Consider the following 17,500-nt stretch of genomic DNA (forward strand, 5'->3'; position numbering starts at 1 on the left):
AGGGGTGTTCCTTTACATCAGGGGTGCCCAACCAGTCGATCGCGGTCTACTGGTCGACCGCGGACTGACCCCAGGTCGACCGCGAGGGGTGTCAAAAATCGATTATTTATTTATTTATTTATTTTTAATAATCAAATAAAATATAATGGAAGTACATGCAGTTGTTTATTTTAATTATGGATCATAATACAATGCAATTCCAAATGCACTTTTATTTTAAAAGTAGCCACACAGTGAGAGAAAAGAAAGTGAGAAACAATAAATCATGTATTGGGGAAAAAAGTGATGCATCGATTTAAGATGCATCGAGATGCATCGATAATCGTAATCGAATCGAATCGTAGCCCTCTGAATCGTAATCGAATCGAATCGTGAGGCCAGTGAAGATTCACAGCCCTAATGTCAAGTGGTTGTGGGACAACGAGAAAGTGTTGTGATGTGAGGTTAGTTACTGCAGGCTGGAAACGATGTGTGTGCGTTTGCGATGTTGAAACTGGACTGGTAGATCTCGGGAGGCTGGCTACTTGAAAAGTAGATCTTGGGTCAAAAAAGGTTGGGCACCCCTGCTTTACATGATAGTTAGTTATATACAACCTTTAGGGTGGTACCCTTGCCCCAAAATGACTTTTTCTTTTTGTATCCAAACAAACTCAATCATAAACTATTTATTATCAATGAATTTTCTGCACATACAAATGTGTCTTAGTTATATGTTTTTCCTTGAACACCATGATGGTATAATGGAGTCGTGGCAGAACCCCCACCCTGCATCTGTCCTGGGTTAGTGTTACAGCGATAGTTTAACGGCCTGTAGTTTGACAGTAAACCTTAATGGGCACATAGTAGCGTTAAAGCATAATTGTCCTTCCTCCTGCCTTCTGGCATCTGAAAAAGGGAAAGCGGTTTTAATTTTCCAAACAATTCGCCTTGAGCAGAGTTGGCAGAGACATGTTTCAGCTGCGGTGAAAACATGCACTAAAATATACTGTACTATTCCTACCCAGAGGCCATGATACAGCATGTTGAGACAATGTCCAATTTGCCAACAATTATGACAACAGAATACCTGGATAAATCATTTTCATTTGAGGACATTAAATGATAGGTATGCTAGGGAATGATTCCCACAGTAGACATATAACTGAGCTTGGACCAGTCAATTTGGGGTTTTGAAAGCCAATAGCAATATTTCTGAACTGAAGTTGCCAATAACTGATTTTCACTATTCTTTAAATTCTCATGCAAAAACAAATCCCCAAAACATGGAACTATTGTTTTCCAATCAGAATGTGGTCCTGACACCATGGGACACAAACTCTCCAGTGAGACCCTGAATCTAAGCTAACTATATAGTGAGGAATCTGTGTGTGTGTGTTTCTTTCGCATACTGTATCTCGAGGACCGCGTGACGGCGTTGGGCTGGCATGCTACATGCGGGCCAAATCAGTGCGTACTAAGGTAAAGGTAAAGTCCCACTGATTGTCACACAATGTGTGAAATTTGTTCTCCGCATTTGACCCATCCCCTGGGGGAGCGGTGAGCGGCAGCGTGCGCCGCGCTCGGGAATCACATGGTGATTTAACCCCCCAATTCCAACCCTTTGATGCTGAGTGCCAAGCAGGGAGGCAAATGGGTCCCATTTTTATAGTCTTTGGTATGACTCGGCCGGGGATCGAACTCACGACCTCCCAGTCTCAGGGCGGACACTCAGACCACAAGGCCACTGAGCTGGTTACTGCTAGTATAGTAGGCCCTTGAGGTGACCTCCGGCTCTGTCCGCCCACACACAGCCCTCCCCAAGACGAGGACTGGACTAATGGTTCCTATTGGCCTGGACAGCACGCACACACACGCACGCACGCACGCGCACACACACACACACACACACACACGCACACGCACACACACACACACACACACACACACACACACACACACACACACACACACAGTACACATATTTTTCCTTTTTTCCTGCTTGCTCTTTCTCTTGTTCTTTTTCTCAGACTCCTCCTCCCTCTATTTTTTCCTGTCTACTGCTCTCTCTCTCTTCCTCTCTTTCACTCATCCTTTACTCTCCCCCATTCCTCTTCTCTCTCTCCCTCTCTCTCTCTCTCTCCACTACTTCCTTTTCCTCACACGTCTTCCTTGCTTGCCTCTCTTCGCTCATCTCCAGATTTCTCTCTCTTTAACTCATTCTCTATTCATCTCTCTTCCTCCCTCCATATCCCTCTCTGTCTCTCTCCCTGCGCTCCTTTCCTCACACACCTCTTTCCCTCTCTCACGCCATATATGTCTCTCACTCTTATTTCTTTTATCCCAGTAGTGACAGTCTGGGTTTCAGTGGAGAGTTTTAGTGTCCCATGATGCTCTAAAAGTTCCAGATGCTTTTTCCAGCCAGAAAACCCTGGAGGAAAAACACAGAATAATTTGACTTTTTTTTTTTTTTTTTTTTTTTTTCTCCGCCCAATCCCAATACACCCCTTGCCCCTACCACTTAGCCCTTACCCCTCCATTTTGCACATTCACGCATAGGGGTAGGCTGTCTCTATTCTTGTTGGGATAGAGGGGTAGAGCAAGTGGTAGGGCTATATGGCCCTCCAAACTGAGAGTTTTCAGAGGCACAATCAAAAGCCAGCGTTATGAGAAATGTCCCCAAATGCTTTGGGAATCAACAGCATTCGACGGGTGCATTCGGAAGGTGGCTAAAGTTAAAAGAAAACCACAAATGTAAGTATTTTCTCCATTAATAAAGATTAAAAAATGATGATAAGCATCATATTATCTTAGTTTCATGTTGTTTCAATGTATTATAGACCTTTTCTTTATAACAAGTATCATGAAACATCATTAAAAAAAATCGCTCATATGCTGATGTCTCTGAAATGAACTGTCGTGCACACATCAGCAATGAAACAATGTTGCAACTTGAAACAATGTTTTTAGCTGGCTAGTGTTTTTAGCTGGCTAGTGTTTTTAGCTGGCTAGTGTTTTAAGATGGCTTAAAAAAAAACGTAACTTTACCACTATTCCTTCAGATGTTGTAGTTGTCATAGACTGTGTTGCATAGTTGATCCCTCTATTGCTGACAAAAATGTGTTATTGTAAGTCGCTTTGGATAAAAGCGTCTGCCAAATAATGTAATGTAATGTAATGGCTAGTGTTTTAAGCTGGCTAGTGTTTTAAGCTGGCTAGTGTTTTTAGCTGGCTAGTGTTTTTAGCTGGCTAGTGTTTTTAGCTGGCTAGTGTTTTAAGATGGCTAGCTGGCTAGTGTTTTAAGCTGGCTAGTGTTTTAAGATGGCTAGCTGGCTAGTGTTTTAAGATGGCTAGCTGGCTAGTGTTTTAAGCTGGCTAGTGTTTTAAGATGGCTAGCTGGCTAGTGTTTTAAGCTGGCTAGTGTTTTAAGATGGCTAGCTGGCTAGTGTTTTAAGCTGGCTAGTGTTTTAAGATGGCTAGCTGGCTAGTGTTTTAAGCTGGCTAGTGTTTTAAGATGGCTAGCTGGCTAGTGTTTTAAGCTGGCTAGTGTTTTAAGATGGCTAGCTGGCTAGTGTTTTAAGATGGCTAGTGTTCTTAGTTGGCTACTGTTTTAAGCTGGCTAGTGTTTTTAGCTGGCTATTGTTTTAAGATGGCTAGTGTTTTAAGATGGCTAGCTGGCTAGTGTTTTAAGCTGGTTAGATGGCTAGTGTTTTAAGATGGCTAATGTTTTTAGCTGGCTAGTGTTTTTAGTGGGCTAGTGTTTTAAGATGGCTAGCTGGCTAGTGTTTTTAGCTGGCTAGTGTTTTTAGCTGGCTAGCGTTGCTTACAACATTGTTTTAAGGCTGATTTGTGCATGACAGTCCATTTCCATGTTACTTTGATGGATAACTAGTTTTCATGTCCAGCAACAAACTTGTGTCTGTCTGACTACTGATGACACTCAGGGTCACAAAGGGTTCTCCCATTTCATAAGGGACGATTTCAACCACTGCGCCTTGTGACTCTGTTCTGAGGGCAAGTCCCAAAACAAGGGGTAGGGCTCAAAATAATAAATGGGATTGGGCAAAATATTGATCAACATCAGTATCAGCATCAGCTTTCAAAAACCCATGTTGGTCAAACATTGTGTGTGTGTGTGTGTGTGTGTGTGTGTGTGTGTGTGTGTGTGTGGAAGCAATTACAGTACACTTTATTGTTCAGTTGCTTAGAGACCGCATTTAATAGATCAACTCCTGTAGAAAGAGTCAGAGAGAGAGAGAGACACACAAAGAGAGTCAGAGAGAGAGAGAGAAGAGAGAGAGAGAGAGAGAGAGAGAAGAGAGAGTCAGAGAGAGAGTCAGAGAGAGAGAGAGAAGAGAGAGAGAGAGAAGAGAGAGAGAGAGAAGAGAGAGAAGAGAGAGAGTGGTTGAAAGAGTCTTCTCATCTCTTGTTGTAGAAATGAGACGTGTCTCTCGTGTCACACATACTCGCTTGATTGCTCGCTCACTCACCATCTCTCTCTCTCACACACACACACACACACACACACACACACACACACACACACTCACACTTGCTCACTCACTCATTTGTCTCTCCCTGACATACCCCCCCTCTCTCTCGCTCTCTCTCTCTCTCTCTCTCTGCTCTGTGTGTGTGTGTGTGTGTGCAGTGTGGAGGACATGGAGCAGCACAAGAAGCAGGACAGCGACTCCGGGGTTGGCAGCGACAATGGAGAAAAGAGACTATCTGCCACCGAGGTACTGTGTGTGTGTGTGTGTGTGTGTGTGTGTGTGTGTGTGTTCTTGCCTGTGTGTGTGTGCCTGCATGTGTGTGTGTTTCTATCTACTGTATGTATGCACTCACATAATATGACTGTCTGTCTGTCTGTGCAGGTGTTTGTGAGCATGTGTGTGTACTTATCTGTGTGTGTGTGTGTGTGTGTGTGTGTGTGTGTGTGTGTGTGTGTCTGTACTTTAGAGCAACGATTAGTCGATTAATCGACGAGTCGATGGACAGCTCCACTGGAGAGGTTCGGGTTAAGGGCCTTGCTCAAGGGCACCTCAGTGGTAATGAGGGAGGGGCAAGTGCTTCTTCACTTTCCCCACCCAGATTTATCCTGCCGGTCCCGGGGATTGAACCGACAACCCTCCCGGTCACAAGCTAAAGGCTTCTCTAACCTTTTAGGCCACCCCTGCCACCAAATCTCTCAGTGGTGGCCTACTCAAAAACTGTGCCAGTCAATTTCGTTGCGTTGTTTATTTTATATTCCAGTCAGTGTTCACTTCTTCACAGAGAGGTTCCTAAAATATGGAGAGACTCTTATAGTGCCAGGTATAGGTATTGGTATAGGGGGCGTAGGTATAGGATGCCTAGCTGTGGCAGGAACAGATACAGCCATTCCTTTGTCCCAGAGGCTATCCCATTTTTGAACTTGTATTAAATTGTATGTCCTCTACATATCTGTTTTAAGACATATCCTATGGTTCCTTGTGTCCTTTCAACTGTATTGTGTTTAGGACTTTTTTACGACTTTTTTTTAATTACTGTGTCACTATGTTTTTGTATATTTTTAGTTTTTAACTGTTGTGCTGAAAAATGAATAAAGACTACTCTCCTCTAATCACTCTCTCTCTCTCTCTCTCTCTGTCTTTGTTGTGTGTGTATGTGTATGTGTGCGTGTGCCCGTGTGTGTATGTGTGTGTCTGTCCGTGTGCACGTGTGTGTGTGCGGGTGTGTGTGCATGTGCGCGTGTGTTAGCCGTCAGATGAAGACAGTGTGAGCCTCAACGTGCCGATGAGCCACATCACAGAGGAGGAGGGATTCAGCAAGGACGACTCCAGCGAACACATCAGCTCCCTGACAGGTACACATTTCAATTCTTTATTTGCTTCCACTAATTATATTAAAATGACTGGGAATCAAATATAACAGGTTAGACAGTTCATGGGCACCTAAGGGTGCATGTAGCACCTTCTCCTCCACACAGCCAGGCTGCCTATGACAGCTGAAACAGCAGTATTTGGCAAGCTGTTTGGCTTTGCTCTTAGACATGCCAGCAATGTTCAGACCACTAATGGTTAATTTATGTACATGGCCCAGACTTCCGAATATGAGCACACAGAGTCTACATCTGTACCCAAAGTTGGTTATAATTGGGGGGGGGGGGGGGGGGGCACCACAAGTTAAGCTAGCATAGCTGCGGTTTAGGCAGCTATGCTAGCTTAACTTGTGGTGCAGTTTTCGGCAGCTATGCTAGCTTAACTTGTGGTGCAGTTTTCGGCAGCTATGCTAGCTTAACTTGTGGTGCAGTTTTCGGCAGCTATGCTAGCTTAACTTGTGGTGCAGTTTTCGGCAGCTATGCTAGCTTAACTTGTGGTGCAGTTTTCGGCAGCTATGCTAGCTTAACTTGTGGTGCAGTTTTCGGCAGCTATGCTAGCTTAACTTGTGGTGCAGTTTTCGGCAGCTATGCTAGCTTAACTTGTGGTGCAGTCTTTGGCAGCTATGCTAGCTTAACTTGTGGTGCAGTTTTCGGCAGCGATGCTAGCTTAACTTGTGGTGCAGTTTTCGGCAGCTATGCTAGCTTAACTTGTGGTGCAGTTTTCGGCAGCTATGCTAGCTTAACTTGTGGTGCAGTCTTTGGCAGCTATGCTAGCTTAACTTGTGGTGCAGTTTTCGGCAGCTATGCTAGCTTAACTTGTGGTGCAGTTTTCGGCAGCGATGCTAGCTTAACTTGTGGTGCCGTTTTCGGCAGCTATGCTAGCTTAACTTGTGGTGCAGTTTTCGGCAGCTATGCTAGCTTAACTTGTGGTGCAGTTTTCGGCAGCTATGCTAGCTTAACTTGTGGTGCAGTTTTCGGCAGCTATGCTAGCTTAACTTGTGGTGCAGTTTTCGGCAGCTATGCTAGCTTAACTTGTGGTGCAGTTTTCGGCAGCTATGCTAGCTTAACTTGTGGTGCAGTTTTCGGCAGCTATGCTAGCTTAACTTGTGGTGCAGTTTTCGGCAGCTATGCTAGCTTAACTTGTGGTGCAGTTTTCGGCAGCTATGCTAGCTTAACTTGTGGTGCAGTTTTCGGCAGCTATGCTAGCTTAACTTGTGGTGCAGTTTTCGGCAGCTATGCTAGCTTAACTTGTGGTGCAGTTTTCGGCAGCTATGCTAGCTTAACTTGTGGTGCAGTCTTTGGCAGCTATGCTAGCTTAACTTGTGGTGCAGTTTTCGGCAGCGATGCTAGCTTAACTTGTGGTGCAGTTTTCGGCAGCTATGCTAGCTTAACTTGTGGTGCAGTTTTCGGCAGCTATGCTAGCTTAACTTGTGGTGCAGTCTTTGGCAGCTATGCTAGCTTAACTTGTGGTGCAGTTTTCGGCAGCTATGCTAGCTTAACTTGTGGTGCAGTTTTCGGCAGCGATGCTAGCTTAACTTGTGGTGCCGTTTTCGGCAGCTATGCTAGCTTAACTTGTGGTGCAGTTTTCGGCAGCTATGCTAGCTTAACTTGTGGTGCAGTTTTCGGCAGCTATGCTATCTTAACTTGCGGTGCAGTTTTAGGCAGCTATGCTAGCTTAACTTGTGGTGCAGTTTTAGGCAGCTATGCTAGCTTAACTTGTGGTGCGGTGACCATGAGCACACGGCATGCACACTCAATGTGCACTGCACACGCTGTAGTCTATCCAACTGGGCTACATGACGCAGTGAATGTGTGGACTCTCAAGGCTGCTTTTGATTTGGTTTTTGCTGAGTGACAATCAAATGTTAGCTCGCACATCATTAAAACAACAATTCAGATATGGTAGATGATACATATGGCACACCCCTAACACACACAGACACACGCACGCACGCACGCACACACACACACACACACACACACACACACACACACACACACACACACACACACACACACACACACAGATAGTGTCTAGGAAGTGCTAGTGACAGAACAACACTGCACTGCTCTCCTCTGCTGTCACACACAGGAAGACAGGAAGCTCCACAGCAGACAGACCTTTCTGTTCTTCTGTTGGTGTGTGTGTGTGTGTGTGTGTGTGTGTGTGTGTGTGTGTGTGTGTGTGTGTGTGTGTGTGTGTGTGTGTGTGCGCGCGCGTGCGTGCGCGTTTGTGTTAGAGAGGTTGTCCTTGGAAGTTGTTTTTGGAAGTGGAGGGAGAAACCATGCTCTGTGTGTGTGTGTGTGTGTGTGTGTGTGTGTGTGTGTGTGTGTGTGTGTGTGTGTGTGTGTGTGTGTGTGTGTGTGCGTAAGTGTGTTTTCAACAAAGGTGAGAGCAAGTCTTGAGGCACAAGTCCATGTCATTATTGTGAAGTCTCAAGTCTAAATGTAGATCCGCAAGTCAAGTCAGAAAAACTCATAGGTTCCAGTATCAATTTAATATCTTCAAGAAAACTAAATATCTAGTACTTTTCAGAACAATCTGGGTTTAATATCATAAAAACTTGGTAAGACCATCATATGTTTGATTTCTATAATCATTCAATTTACAATAATTTCAACTTCAATAATCGGAATATCCGTGCAGTCGCAAGTTCGACCATTAATCTTGCGCAGCCATCGCAAATTCAGCCATTAACCGGCCAATTACCTAATTAAAAAATCTGGCTCCGTTAGGTCACCCACAGGGGGTGCTCTTTTCACTTTGTGAAAAATTCAGCGCGATCGCACGTAAAATGGCATAGCTGTGGCCGAGCACAATATCTGCTCACTCACTCACTCACTCACTCACTCACTCACTCACTCACTCACTCACAGACTTTGCATTCTTATAGGATAGGATTCAATGATTTTATAGAAATTCAGAAATGTTGTGTAGATTTTTCCACCTGCAAGAAGTGTTTGACATCAATGACTGCGTTTACATGGACTTGAGTATCCTGGTTACTGTCGGGGTTTTGGAGTATCCCGTTTTTGTGTTTGCGCATGTAAACATCATATCCCGGTTTCAGAAAGCTGGATAAGCCCTTATCCCGGTTTTGAGAAAGCCGGTTATGCGAGGTGGAGTACTCCGAAAGAACCCGGGATAATGCTGCATGTATACACCTTATCCTGCTTTCTGACCGCAGCAGACTTCCTGCGCAGGCGCGGCTTCAGTTCAGTTCATCTCCAAAAGGCAGCAGACTTGCAGGCATTTCCCCCCCCCCCTCCATTTCATGACCAAACAACGCGAAACACACCGTGAACACCCTCCAACGCGAGGGGCTACCGTACACAACACAACAAAAATGACCCGTTTCACTATCAGAATTTCGTCCAGTATAGAAAGTATAGAAGTGCCGCACGATTAGGCTACTTCCTCATCAGACCGCCGTCAGACTCCAGGCATTTTCCTCTCTAACCTTGCTGCTGTAGGTCCCGCACATACCTAATCGTTTTACCTGGAAATACTCACGCGCAAATGTCAGTGCAATTCGACTTAAAAGTCTCACTTCTGAAGCGATGAGGAAAGAGTTTTGCCGAGTTTTGTATTTCGGTGATGAAATAATTAAATGCTTGGCAGCCTAGATAGGAGAAAGCATCAAAATGCTGCCCTATTCAAGTCTGTAGTATACAGACTACAGGACGAAGGTGTTGTGACTCAAATTAAAGCCAAAGCCGCGCGCTGCGTGCAAACAGGGACACTCCACCATGAAGAGGGAATCCAAGGGAATCCCACGTCTTTGCCCAAAAAAGGTGAATGACGTCACGTCACACGCACCCAATATAAGCAAATAATAATAATAATAATGACCCCGGTTTGTATTGTAACGATCACAGGCGCCTGTGCAAATAGCATGCAGTGATCAGTAACCAGGATACTACTACTTATCATGTATACAGGGATATGAGTAACCTGCTTTCTCTCTCTTCCATGTAAACGCCTTATCCCGAATATGATCAAAACCAGGATAAGCCTCATAACCGGGATACTCAAGTCCATGTAAACGCAGTCATTGTCAGCCTGCATCAGGTCATGAAGAAATCAAGGCCAAGCTTTTAAAAGAAGTGGCACCTACAATTAGTAAGGCCGCATTTATGTCCTCGCAGTCTCAATAAAAACGGGGTTTTCCCAAAAGATCTGAAAGTCGCAAAAAGGTCATACCATTATTTAAGCAAGGGGAGCCCAGCCTTTTCGCTAATTACTGTACCGACCAATTTCTATTTGACCTTGCTTCTCCAAAGGTTTGGAAAAGCTAGTCTATGCAAGAGTGTTAAAATGCCTGCACGATAACAATATCCGGTATAAACACCAATATAGATTTCAACAAAATTACTTAACATACATGGATGGCTCTCTTACAAATTATCGACAAAATTTCCACAGCTTTGGACAATCATATGTTCGTAATTGCTATATTCTTGGATTTATCGAAGGCCTTTGATATAGTTGATCATAATAATATTCTCATTTCCAAACTTCACTGTTATGGCTTAATGACTACATTAATAATAGTGCATCTATAAACAGTTGTATTTCGAAACAGTTTCAAAGCTACTGTATATTGCGGCATGCCTCAAGGATCCATGCTTGGGCCACTTCTACGTCTCATCTTCTAGCGAAATACCCGTGTCTGTGTGACTGGCCATTTAGTCAAGCCTTGCTCACAGAGTTGGCATGCAGCCTCTCCTCAGAGGCTTTTCATAGTGCACTTTCCTGGTTGATTGCAACGCGGTCCAGCTCTGCTGCTCCACTGAGGTGAGCTCCATCAGTAACCAATGGAGCTCTCCATGGTGCTGAACCTGTGTTGACTCATTTGGGCCACTAATTAGCCATTTTTGCCCATTTAGTTGGCTTTAATTACCTAATTCCAAAATCAAGCTCCGTTAGGTCATCCGCAGAGGTGCTCTTTACGCTTCCTGAAAGAGTGTGTGTGTGTGTGTGTGTGTGTGTGTGTGTGTGTGTGTGTGTGTGTGTGTGTGTGTGTGTGTGTGTGTGTGTGTGTGTGTGTGTGTGTGCGTGCGCGTGCGTGTGTGTGTGTGTGCGTATCTGGGCTGCTGGACTCTATTAGTGAAGCACTGGATCTCTGCACTCCCCTGACACAGAGTTTAAATAGACCTCAATCAGCCTCAATCAGGTCAGAGCTGATGGAAGACACATTTACTGATCTGCAGAGTGGAGAGAGGGTTGCTTTCCGCAAACAATGCCTTCAGAAAACAGAACTGTCTTTATTATGTCTTTAGTTCTTGTTTCTTCTAACAAATCAGCTGGCTCTTTGAGTCATTGTGCTTCAATGTAGAAGTACTATAACCTGTGTTTCTCTGGTTCAATCCCAGCAGACTTGAACTCGGATGGCGTGCGCCTGATTGAGGAGAGTCCTACGGAAGCCCTGAAGGAGCAGTTTGGCTACAGAGACTCCGCCCTCAGCACTCGCTTCGTCAACTACATCAAGGCGAGTCTCTGTTACTGGCTCTGTTTTAGTCTCGTATGGTAAATGGCCTGCATTTATATAGTGCTTTTATCCAAAGCGCTTTACAATCAGTAGGTACATTCACCCATTCATACACCGATGGCGGCAGGCTACCACGCAGGGCGCTGGCACACAATCAGGAGCAATTCGGGGTTCAGTATCTTGCCCAAGGACACTTCGACATGCAGAGGAGGAGCCGGGAATTGAACCACCGACCTCTTTTATCCAAAGCAATTAGTGGACGACCCGCTCTACCTCCTGAGCTACAGCCGCCGCAATCGTATGCTAAAGCTGCCACAGTTTCCCCTGCTGAGGTCTTGGGAAACGCAGTGTTGTTAAATATGCAGGTAGTACATGGTAAAGCCATGAATAATGGAGGAATCAAAGTATTTTTAAGGATGTGAAGCTATTATGGGCCACTGTGCTAAATTTGTTGGCAATTTGGCCTATTGTCTTTTTTAGTCTTTTAGAAGACTAAAAATGTCTTAATGTAGGAAACAGACAAAACGTTTTATTTTATTTTATTATGCTATTACAGGCTTCATGAATAACATTCAGAGAGCCTACCAAGAAAAGACAACTGAGCCTCTGTAGAAAAATCAAAGCATTTGAACGTTGAGTTTGTGTACTTCTCTATGAAGTAGCTCAGTAATGCAGCGGTTAGAGAGACCGGCCCATACAGATGAAGTAGCTCAGTAATGCAGCGGTTAGAGAGACCGGCCCATACAGATGAAGTAGCTCAGTAATGCAGCGGTTAGAGAGACCGGCCCATACAGATGAAGTAGCTCAGTAATGCAGCGGTTAGAGAGACCGGCCCATACAGATGAAGTAGCTCAGTAATGCAGCGGTTAGAGAGACCGGCCCATACAGATGAAGTAGCTCAGTAATGCAGCGGTTAGAGAGACCGGCACATACAGAGACTTTGCAGTTGCATCACAAATCTCCCAGGAAGCACATGTGACATCATGATGGAGGTCTGTGGTCTAAATATATAACTGGACAATAGACAGAGCAGCTGAGGCAGCTTGTTGTGGCGTGGCTGTAGATCCATTCAGTCACGTTCTCAGTCAAAGTGAATAGTGTGATGAGGTGGATTTGTTTTGAAATGTAAGTTACTGTGACACAGTCAACTGTCTTGTCTTTAGCCGTAGTCTCTACTCCAAAACACTCTGAGTTACTGTGACACAGTCAACTGTCTTGTCTTTTGTCTTTAGACAGACAGCAGACGCATTGATGTTATTGTCAAAATGCTAACGCTAAAGAGAGGGATATAGAGGTTTGAATGAGGGATGGATAGAGGATGGAGAGAAGAGAATAAGGAGAGGAAGAGTTGTTACAGTGTCCTCCTTGTGTGGAGGAGCTTGTGTGTGTGTGTGTGTGTGTGTGTGTGTGGGGGGGGGGGGGTGCACATAAGGGGCATGGTGGTAATGTCGCTAAACTTCAGCCAATCACTGACCGAGTCGGCAGATCATGTGATTGTATGTGTGTGTGTGCGCGCGTGTGTGTGTGCGTGTTTGTGTTTGTGTAGGGTCGGACGGCAGCAGACTTCGACGAGCCCCTCAGGATAGAAGAAGACTCACACTGGCCCACAGAACAGACGTAGGTCTATCTATCTATCTATCTATCTATCTATCTATCTATCTATCTATCTATCTATCTATCTATTATAGACCATACTTTTAACTTTTAACACTTTGTTCTACTTTGGGGATTAATTATTCCAATATATGCTGTATATTTTGATGGACATAAAGATTGATTTAATATCATGTAGACTTAGAGTATATTTATATGCACTTTATTGATCCTGTGGACAAATTGAGTCAATCCAACAGCAAATATTAAAAGGATACAAAGCATGTAAATAAGAATAAGAATATAAATAATACAGAAAAAGAAGGTAACACAAACATAATAATGCAACTGACATTTTCAACGCTAGAACATATGAAGTAGAAATGAATGTAATACCAAACAAACACAGAACATGTATTTCACTGAGTACACTGTTTTCCTAGAAAAAGTATTTAAAAGTTGACATTTTTGTAGACACAGTCTTTCACCAAACAGCACTGATAGAACTGTCTTATTATTATTGGATATTATTGACATGACTCCTGCGTTGTGTGCTGGGGTTACAGACATGACATGATCAACCAGCTGAAGGAGGCGGTGGAGCTGCTGCAGGATCCCAGCAGGTAGGACCCACATGATGGCATCAGAACATACTGACACTTTAGAGCAGGACTTCTCAAACTCCGGTCCGAGATCCAGATCCGGACTGAACTACAAATCAATCCGGACTGGACCTGGTGTCACATTAGTGTCCATTGTGTGATTGAACGTGCACTTACTTGTCTGCGCGAGGTTGCGAGCGCATGTGTGACACACATTGAAGAGCGCAAGTTAACCATCCTTGATTTTTACTTTCATTTGTATAATATAAGATGAATAATCCAAGAGGTTGTTTTTCACTGTGTTTTTACACATGTAAAAGAGAGTGATGTATAGTGAAACATCCCAGCACTGCCATACTGTATATCAGCACCCATGGAACGCCTCCTGTCCAATCACAGGCCACGAGACTCCTTAACATATACAAATAGTGTAGTAGCCGTACTGTACCGCACTGTAGATGCTACCATTATGTATGACTAATGTTCAATAGTATGTTTAATTAGGTATACGCTATTTGCACCTAACAGAATGTTATTATGTTTAATTATGTTTAAAGTATGTTCATGTCATTTGTACTATGGGCAGTGAATACGCCACTGTCTGTGGCGTGTCTTACTGCTCTATTGCTCGTTGCCTCTTGTTTTTTATTTATATATCTTTTATTTTTTGCACTATGTTGTAACGGAGCCTACAGCACAAGAATTTCACACGTGATGCTTGTACTACGGAGTGACAATAAAAATCTTGAATCTTGAATGTTGAAATTACTAGACCATCCAGAACTACTGTAACTGTTGTATAAAGTAACAATAATACAGCGGGTACTGTAGTTTCAGTACCCCTTGCAGTCGGTTTGGTCACCACAGCTACATAAAATGAATATACAGTAATGGAAACACTAATTGCATCCTCAGTAAACGCCCTCTCATGTGTTCCAGCTGTATTATGGATATTCTCACTGGTGCCATCCATGCTAAAAATGTGTCCCACTCACTGTAGTATAATAAGGTGTTTTGGATTAAAGCCTTGATGTCAGATGTTTTGAAATGCTACGATTGAAAATAATACGGTAATAAATACGATTGACTGTTGTGTCAGGGCGAGCATGGATCAGGACGATCTGTCTGGAGTGCAGCTCTACCCTGTGGAGATGGTCATGGTGGAGGAGTCACTCAAGTGAGTGAGTGAGTGAGTGAGTGAGTGAGTGAGTGAGTGAGTGAGCGAGTGAGCGAGTATGAGAGTATTCTCATTTCATATCAGTGCCACTGCTGTAAACCCTCTTATCCTTCTCTCTCTCTCTCTCTCTCTTTCTCTCTCTCTCTCTTTCTCTCTCTCTCTCTCTCTCTCTCTCTCTCTCTCTCTCTCTCTCTCTCTCTCTCTCTCTCTCTCTCTCTCTGTCTCTCTCTCTCTCTCTCTCTCTCTCTCTCTCCCCAGTGGGCAGGATAGTGATGATGGCTCCATCACACCCAAGGTACAGTATGACTCCCTCACGTTGACTCGAGCCACAGCACAACACAGCAGCGTATCATCTGCATACAGGATCACAATCAACACAGCAACACCAAACTGTAGTATGAAATGACAGAGAATAACTGCACTTATTTTACAATTTATGTTATTTAGATAACAAAGATCACCTACATTACAACTAACCGATAGTACGGAGGTCAAGGGCTGAGGAGAAAAGAAGTAAAAATTTAGTTTATCTTACGAAAATAGTGTAGCAGAGAACCGCCTTATATAAAACAATTAACCATGCCCCATAGAATGTTTGAAAAAGAACATTCGCTCTTAAAAAGGTAGCAACACTGTATGTCAGATGTATCATGTTTGCACAGTAAAGATGCCAGCCTATTATATGTTATGGTACATCTATGCCTTGACCCATGTAATACAGAAACTACCTTGCATCTTGTAGCAGCATGGCTAAGTTTACATACTCACGCCAGTGCCTTAGTACACTCACACACGTGTGCAAGTAGGTCCTGACTTTTTTTTCTTCTTCTTTCTGTGTACTGCTTGCAAATATGAAGCATAGTCGACAACAAAACCCTTATGTATGCAAAATCAATCGTAAAATTGACTTAAATTCACCCAAGGCCTAAACGTCTGATGCGTTCTGTAGCAGCACATGGGGGAAGGTGGCTATGAGTTCCAGAAGAAGAGACAGATGATACTAGAGAAGGCCAGGTTTGAGGCCCAGCTTGCATGCCAGCAGTATGCGTGGCATATGTCAATCAAGGTAAACATAGCGACAAACCACTGGATGTAGGCTATGTCCCGCCCCTTGAAGTGAATGCCTCAAACTGTCCTCAGTTCTGTTTCCCAGTGATCTCATGGTCTGTTACATGTGTGTCTGTCTACTGTTAGTTGCATATAACGTGACGGCCAAACCACACCGTGCATTCGCATGCGTCACCTTTCATTCGGTGGCAAGTGACACATGTGATCAGAGTGGGAAACTAACTTTTTCTCTCTACCTGCCATGATGACAAGTTCATATTAATTTAAAAAAATCACCAGTCACTCCGAGTATTTACCTGCAGAAAGGTTTGTTTGAGTCAATTCGATCTTGACATACATTTGGAATAATCTGCCAGCAGCTGGTGGAAATGACAAACTTGTGGCTGGTGGAATTGACAATTCCCTATCTTGCATGTGATAGTGCATGTGTAGATTTGAATGTATTTCATGTGTAAATGTATACAGAAGGAGTTGATTTGCAGATGTAGCTGATCTGTGGTGTCATAGTTTGGGTCTTGGTGTCTTGTGTGCAGTGGTGGAAAGTAACTAAGTACATTTACTCAAATACTGTACAAATTTGATGGACTTTACTTGAGTATTTCTATTTTCTGCTACTTTATGTCTGCTCCACTACATCTCAGAGGCAAATATTGTACTTTTTTACTCCACTACATTTATCTGACAGCTTTAGTTACTACTTTGCACATTCAGATTGAAAATACAAAATATAATCAACAAATAACTTATAGTATTATATCAATAAGGCTTTATTAGCTCCCAGGGGGGAATTCACAAGCTACCCAGCAGTATGTACCAACACATTCATAATATTAATAATTAATAATAATGATACATGGCATTTATATAGGGCTTTTCTAGAACTCAAAGTTGCTTAACACTACACACAGAGAGACAAACAGTGGACAAACATAACAGACACAGATGTTAGTGAGACAACAGACAGACAAACAGTGGGCAAATACAGTATAACACAGACACAGGGCTAAGATAAGGCAATGGAGAAGAGATGGGTCTTGAGGCAGGATTGAAAGACTGTGAGGGACTCAGAGTCTCTGATGTCTTGGGGGAGGGAGTTCCAGAGCCTGGGAGCTACCCTGGAGAAGTCTCTGTCCCCAAATTCTGCGGAGGTTGGACTTGGAGAGAAGGCTGGCAGAAGTGGATATGAGGGACCGGGAGGTTTGGGAGGGGGAGAGGAGGTCTGTGAGATATGGTGGGGGGGGGGCTTTGTAAGTGATGGCGAGGAGTTTCTAGTTGATTTGGTACGAGACGGGAAGCCAGTGAAGTTCTTTTAAGACTGGGTTGATGTGCTGCCAGGATTTGATGTGGGTAAGAAGTCGAGCGGCTGCGTTCTGGACCAGCAGGAGTCTGTTGATGAGGCTGGCGTTGATGCCGTGGAGGAGTGAGTTACAGCAGTAGAGACAGGAGGAGATGAATGCCTGGATGAGTGTTTCAGCAGAGGCGCATGTGAGAGAGGAAAGGATCTTTGCAGTATTACGGAGGTGGAAGAAGGACGATTTGACAGTTTGACGGATGTGGGGCTCGAGAGAAAGGGTGGGGTCAAGGATAACGCCATGGTTGTGTGCCTGGGAGAATGGGGAAGCAGCGGTGCCATCAATGATGAGTGTGGGGTTGTTGATCTTACTGAGCGTGGACTTGGAGCCAGTGAGGAGGAGTTCTGTTTTGTCACTGTTGAGTTTGAGAAAATGGTGTT

General features: G+C 43.9%; 1 protein-coding gene across 2 annotated transcripts in view; it reads left to right on the forward strand.

Annotated features, from left to right (window-relative positions):
• lrch1 (leucine-rich repeats and calponin homology (CH) domain containing 1) overlaps positions 1–17,500 on the forward strand; it is a 121,747-nt gene that overhangs the window by 73,449 nt on the left and 30,798 nt on the right. The window contains exons 7-13 of one of the 2 annotated variants that reach the window (XM_083642109.1): positions 4,628–4,715; positions 5,716–5,821; positions 11,213–11,328; positions 12,875–12,945; positions 13,488–13,544; positions 14,623–14,700; positions 14,959–14,995. In XM_083642109.1, the coding sequence (XP_083498235.1) occupies positions 4,628–4,715; positions 5,716–5,821; positions 11,213–11,328; positions 12,875–12,945; positions 13,488–13,544; positions 14,623–14,700; positions 14,959–14,995 (553 nt within the window). The remainder of the gene's footprint in view (positions 1–4,627; positions 4,716–5,715; positions 5,822–11,212; positions 11,329–12,874; positions 12,946–13,487; positions 13,545–14,622; positions 14,701–14,958; positions 14,996–17,500) is intronic. The other variant, XM_083642110.1, reaches the window with a different exon arrangement.

The sequence above is a fragment of the Poromitra crassiceps genome, assembly GCF_964638095.1.
Source record: "Poromitra crassiceps genome assembly, chromosome: 8".
Lineage (NCBI taxonomy): Eukaryota > Metazoa > Chordata > Actinopteri > Beryciformes > Melamphaidae > Poromitra > Poromitra crassiceps.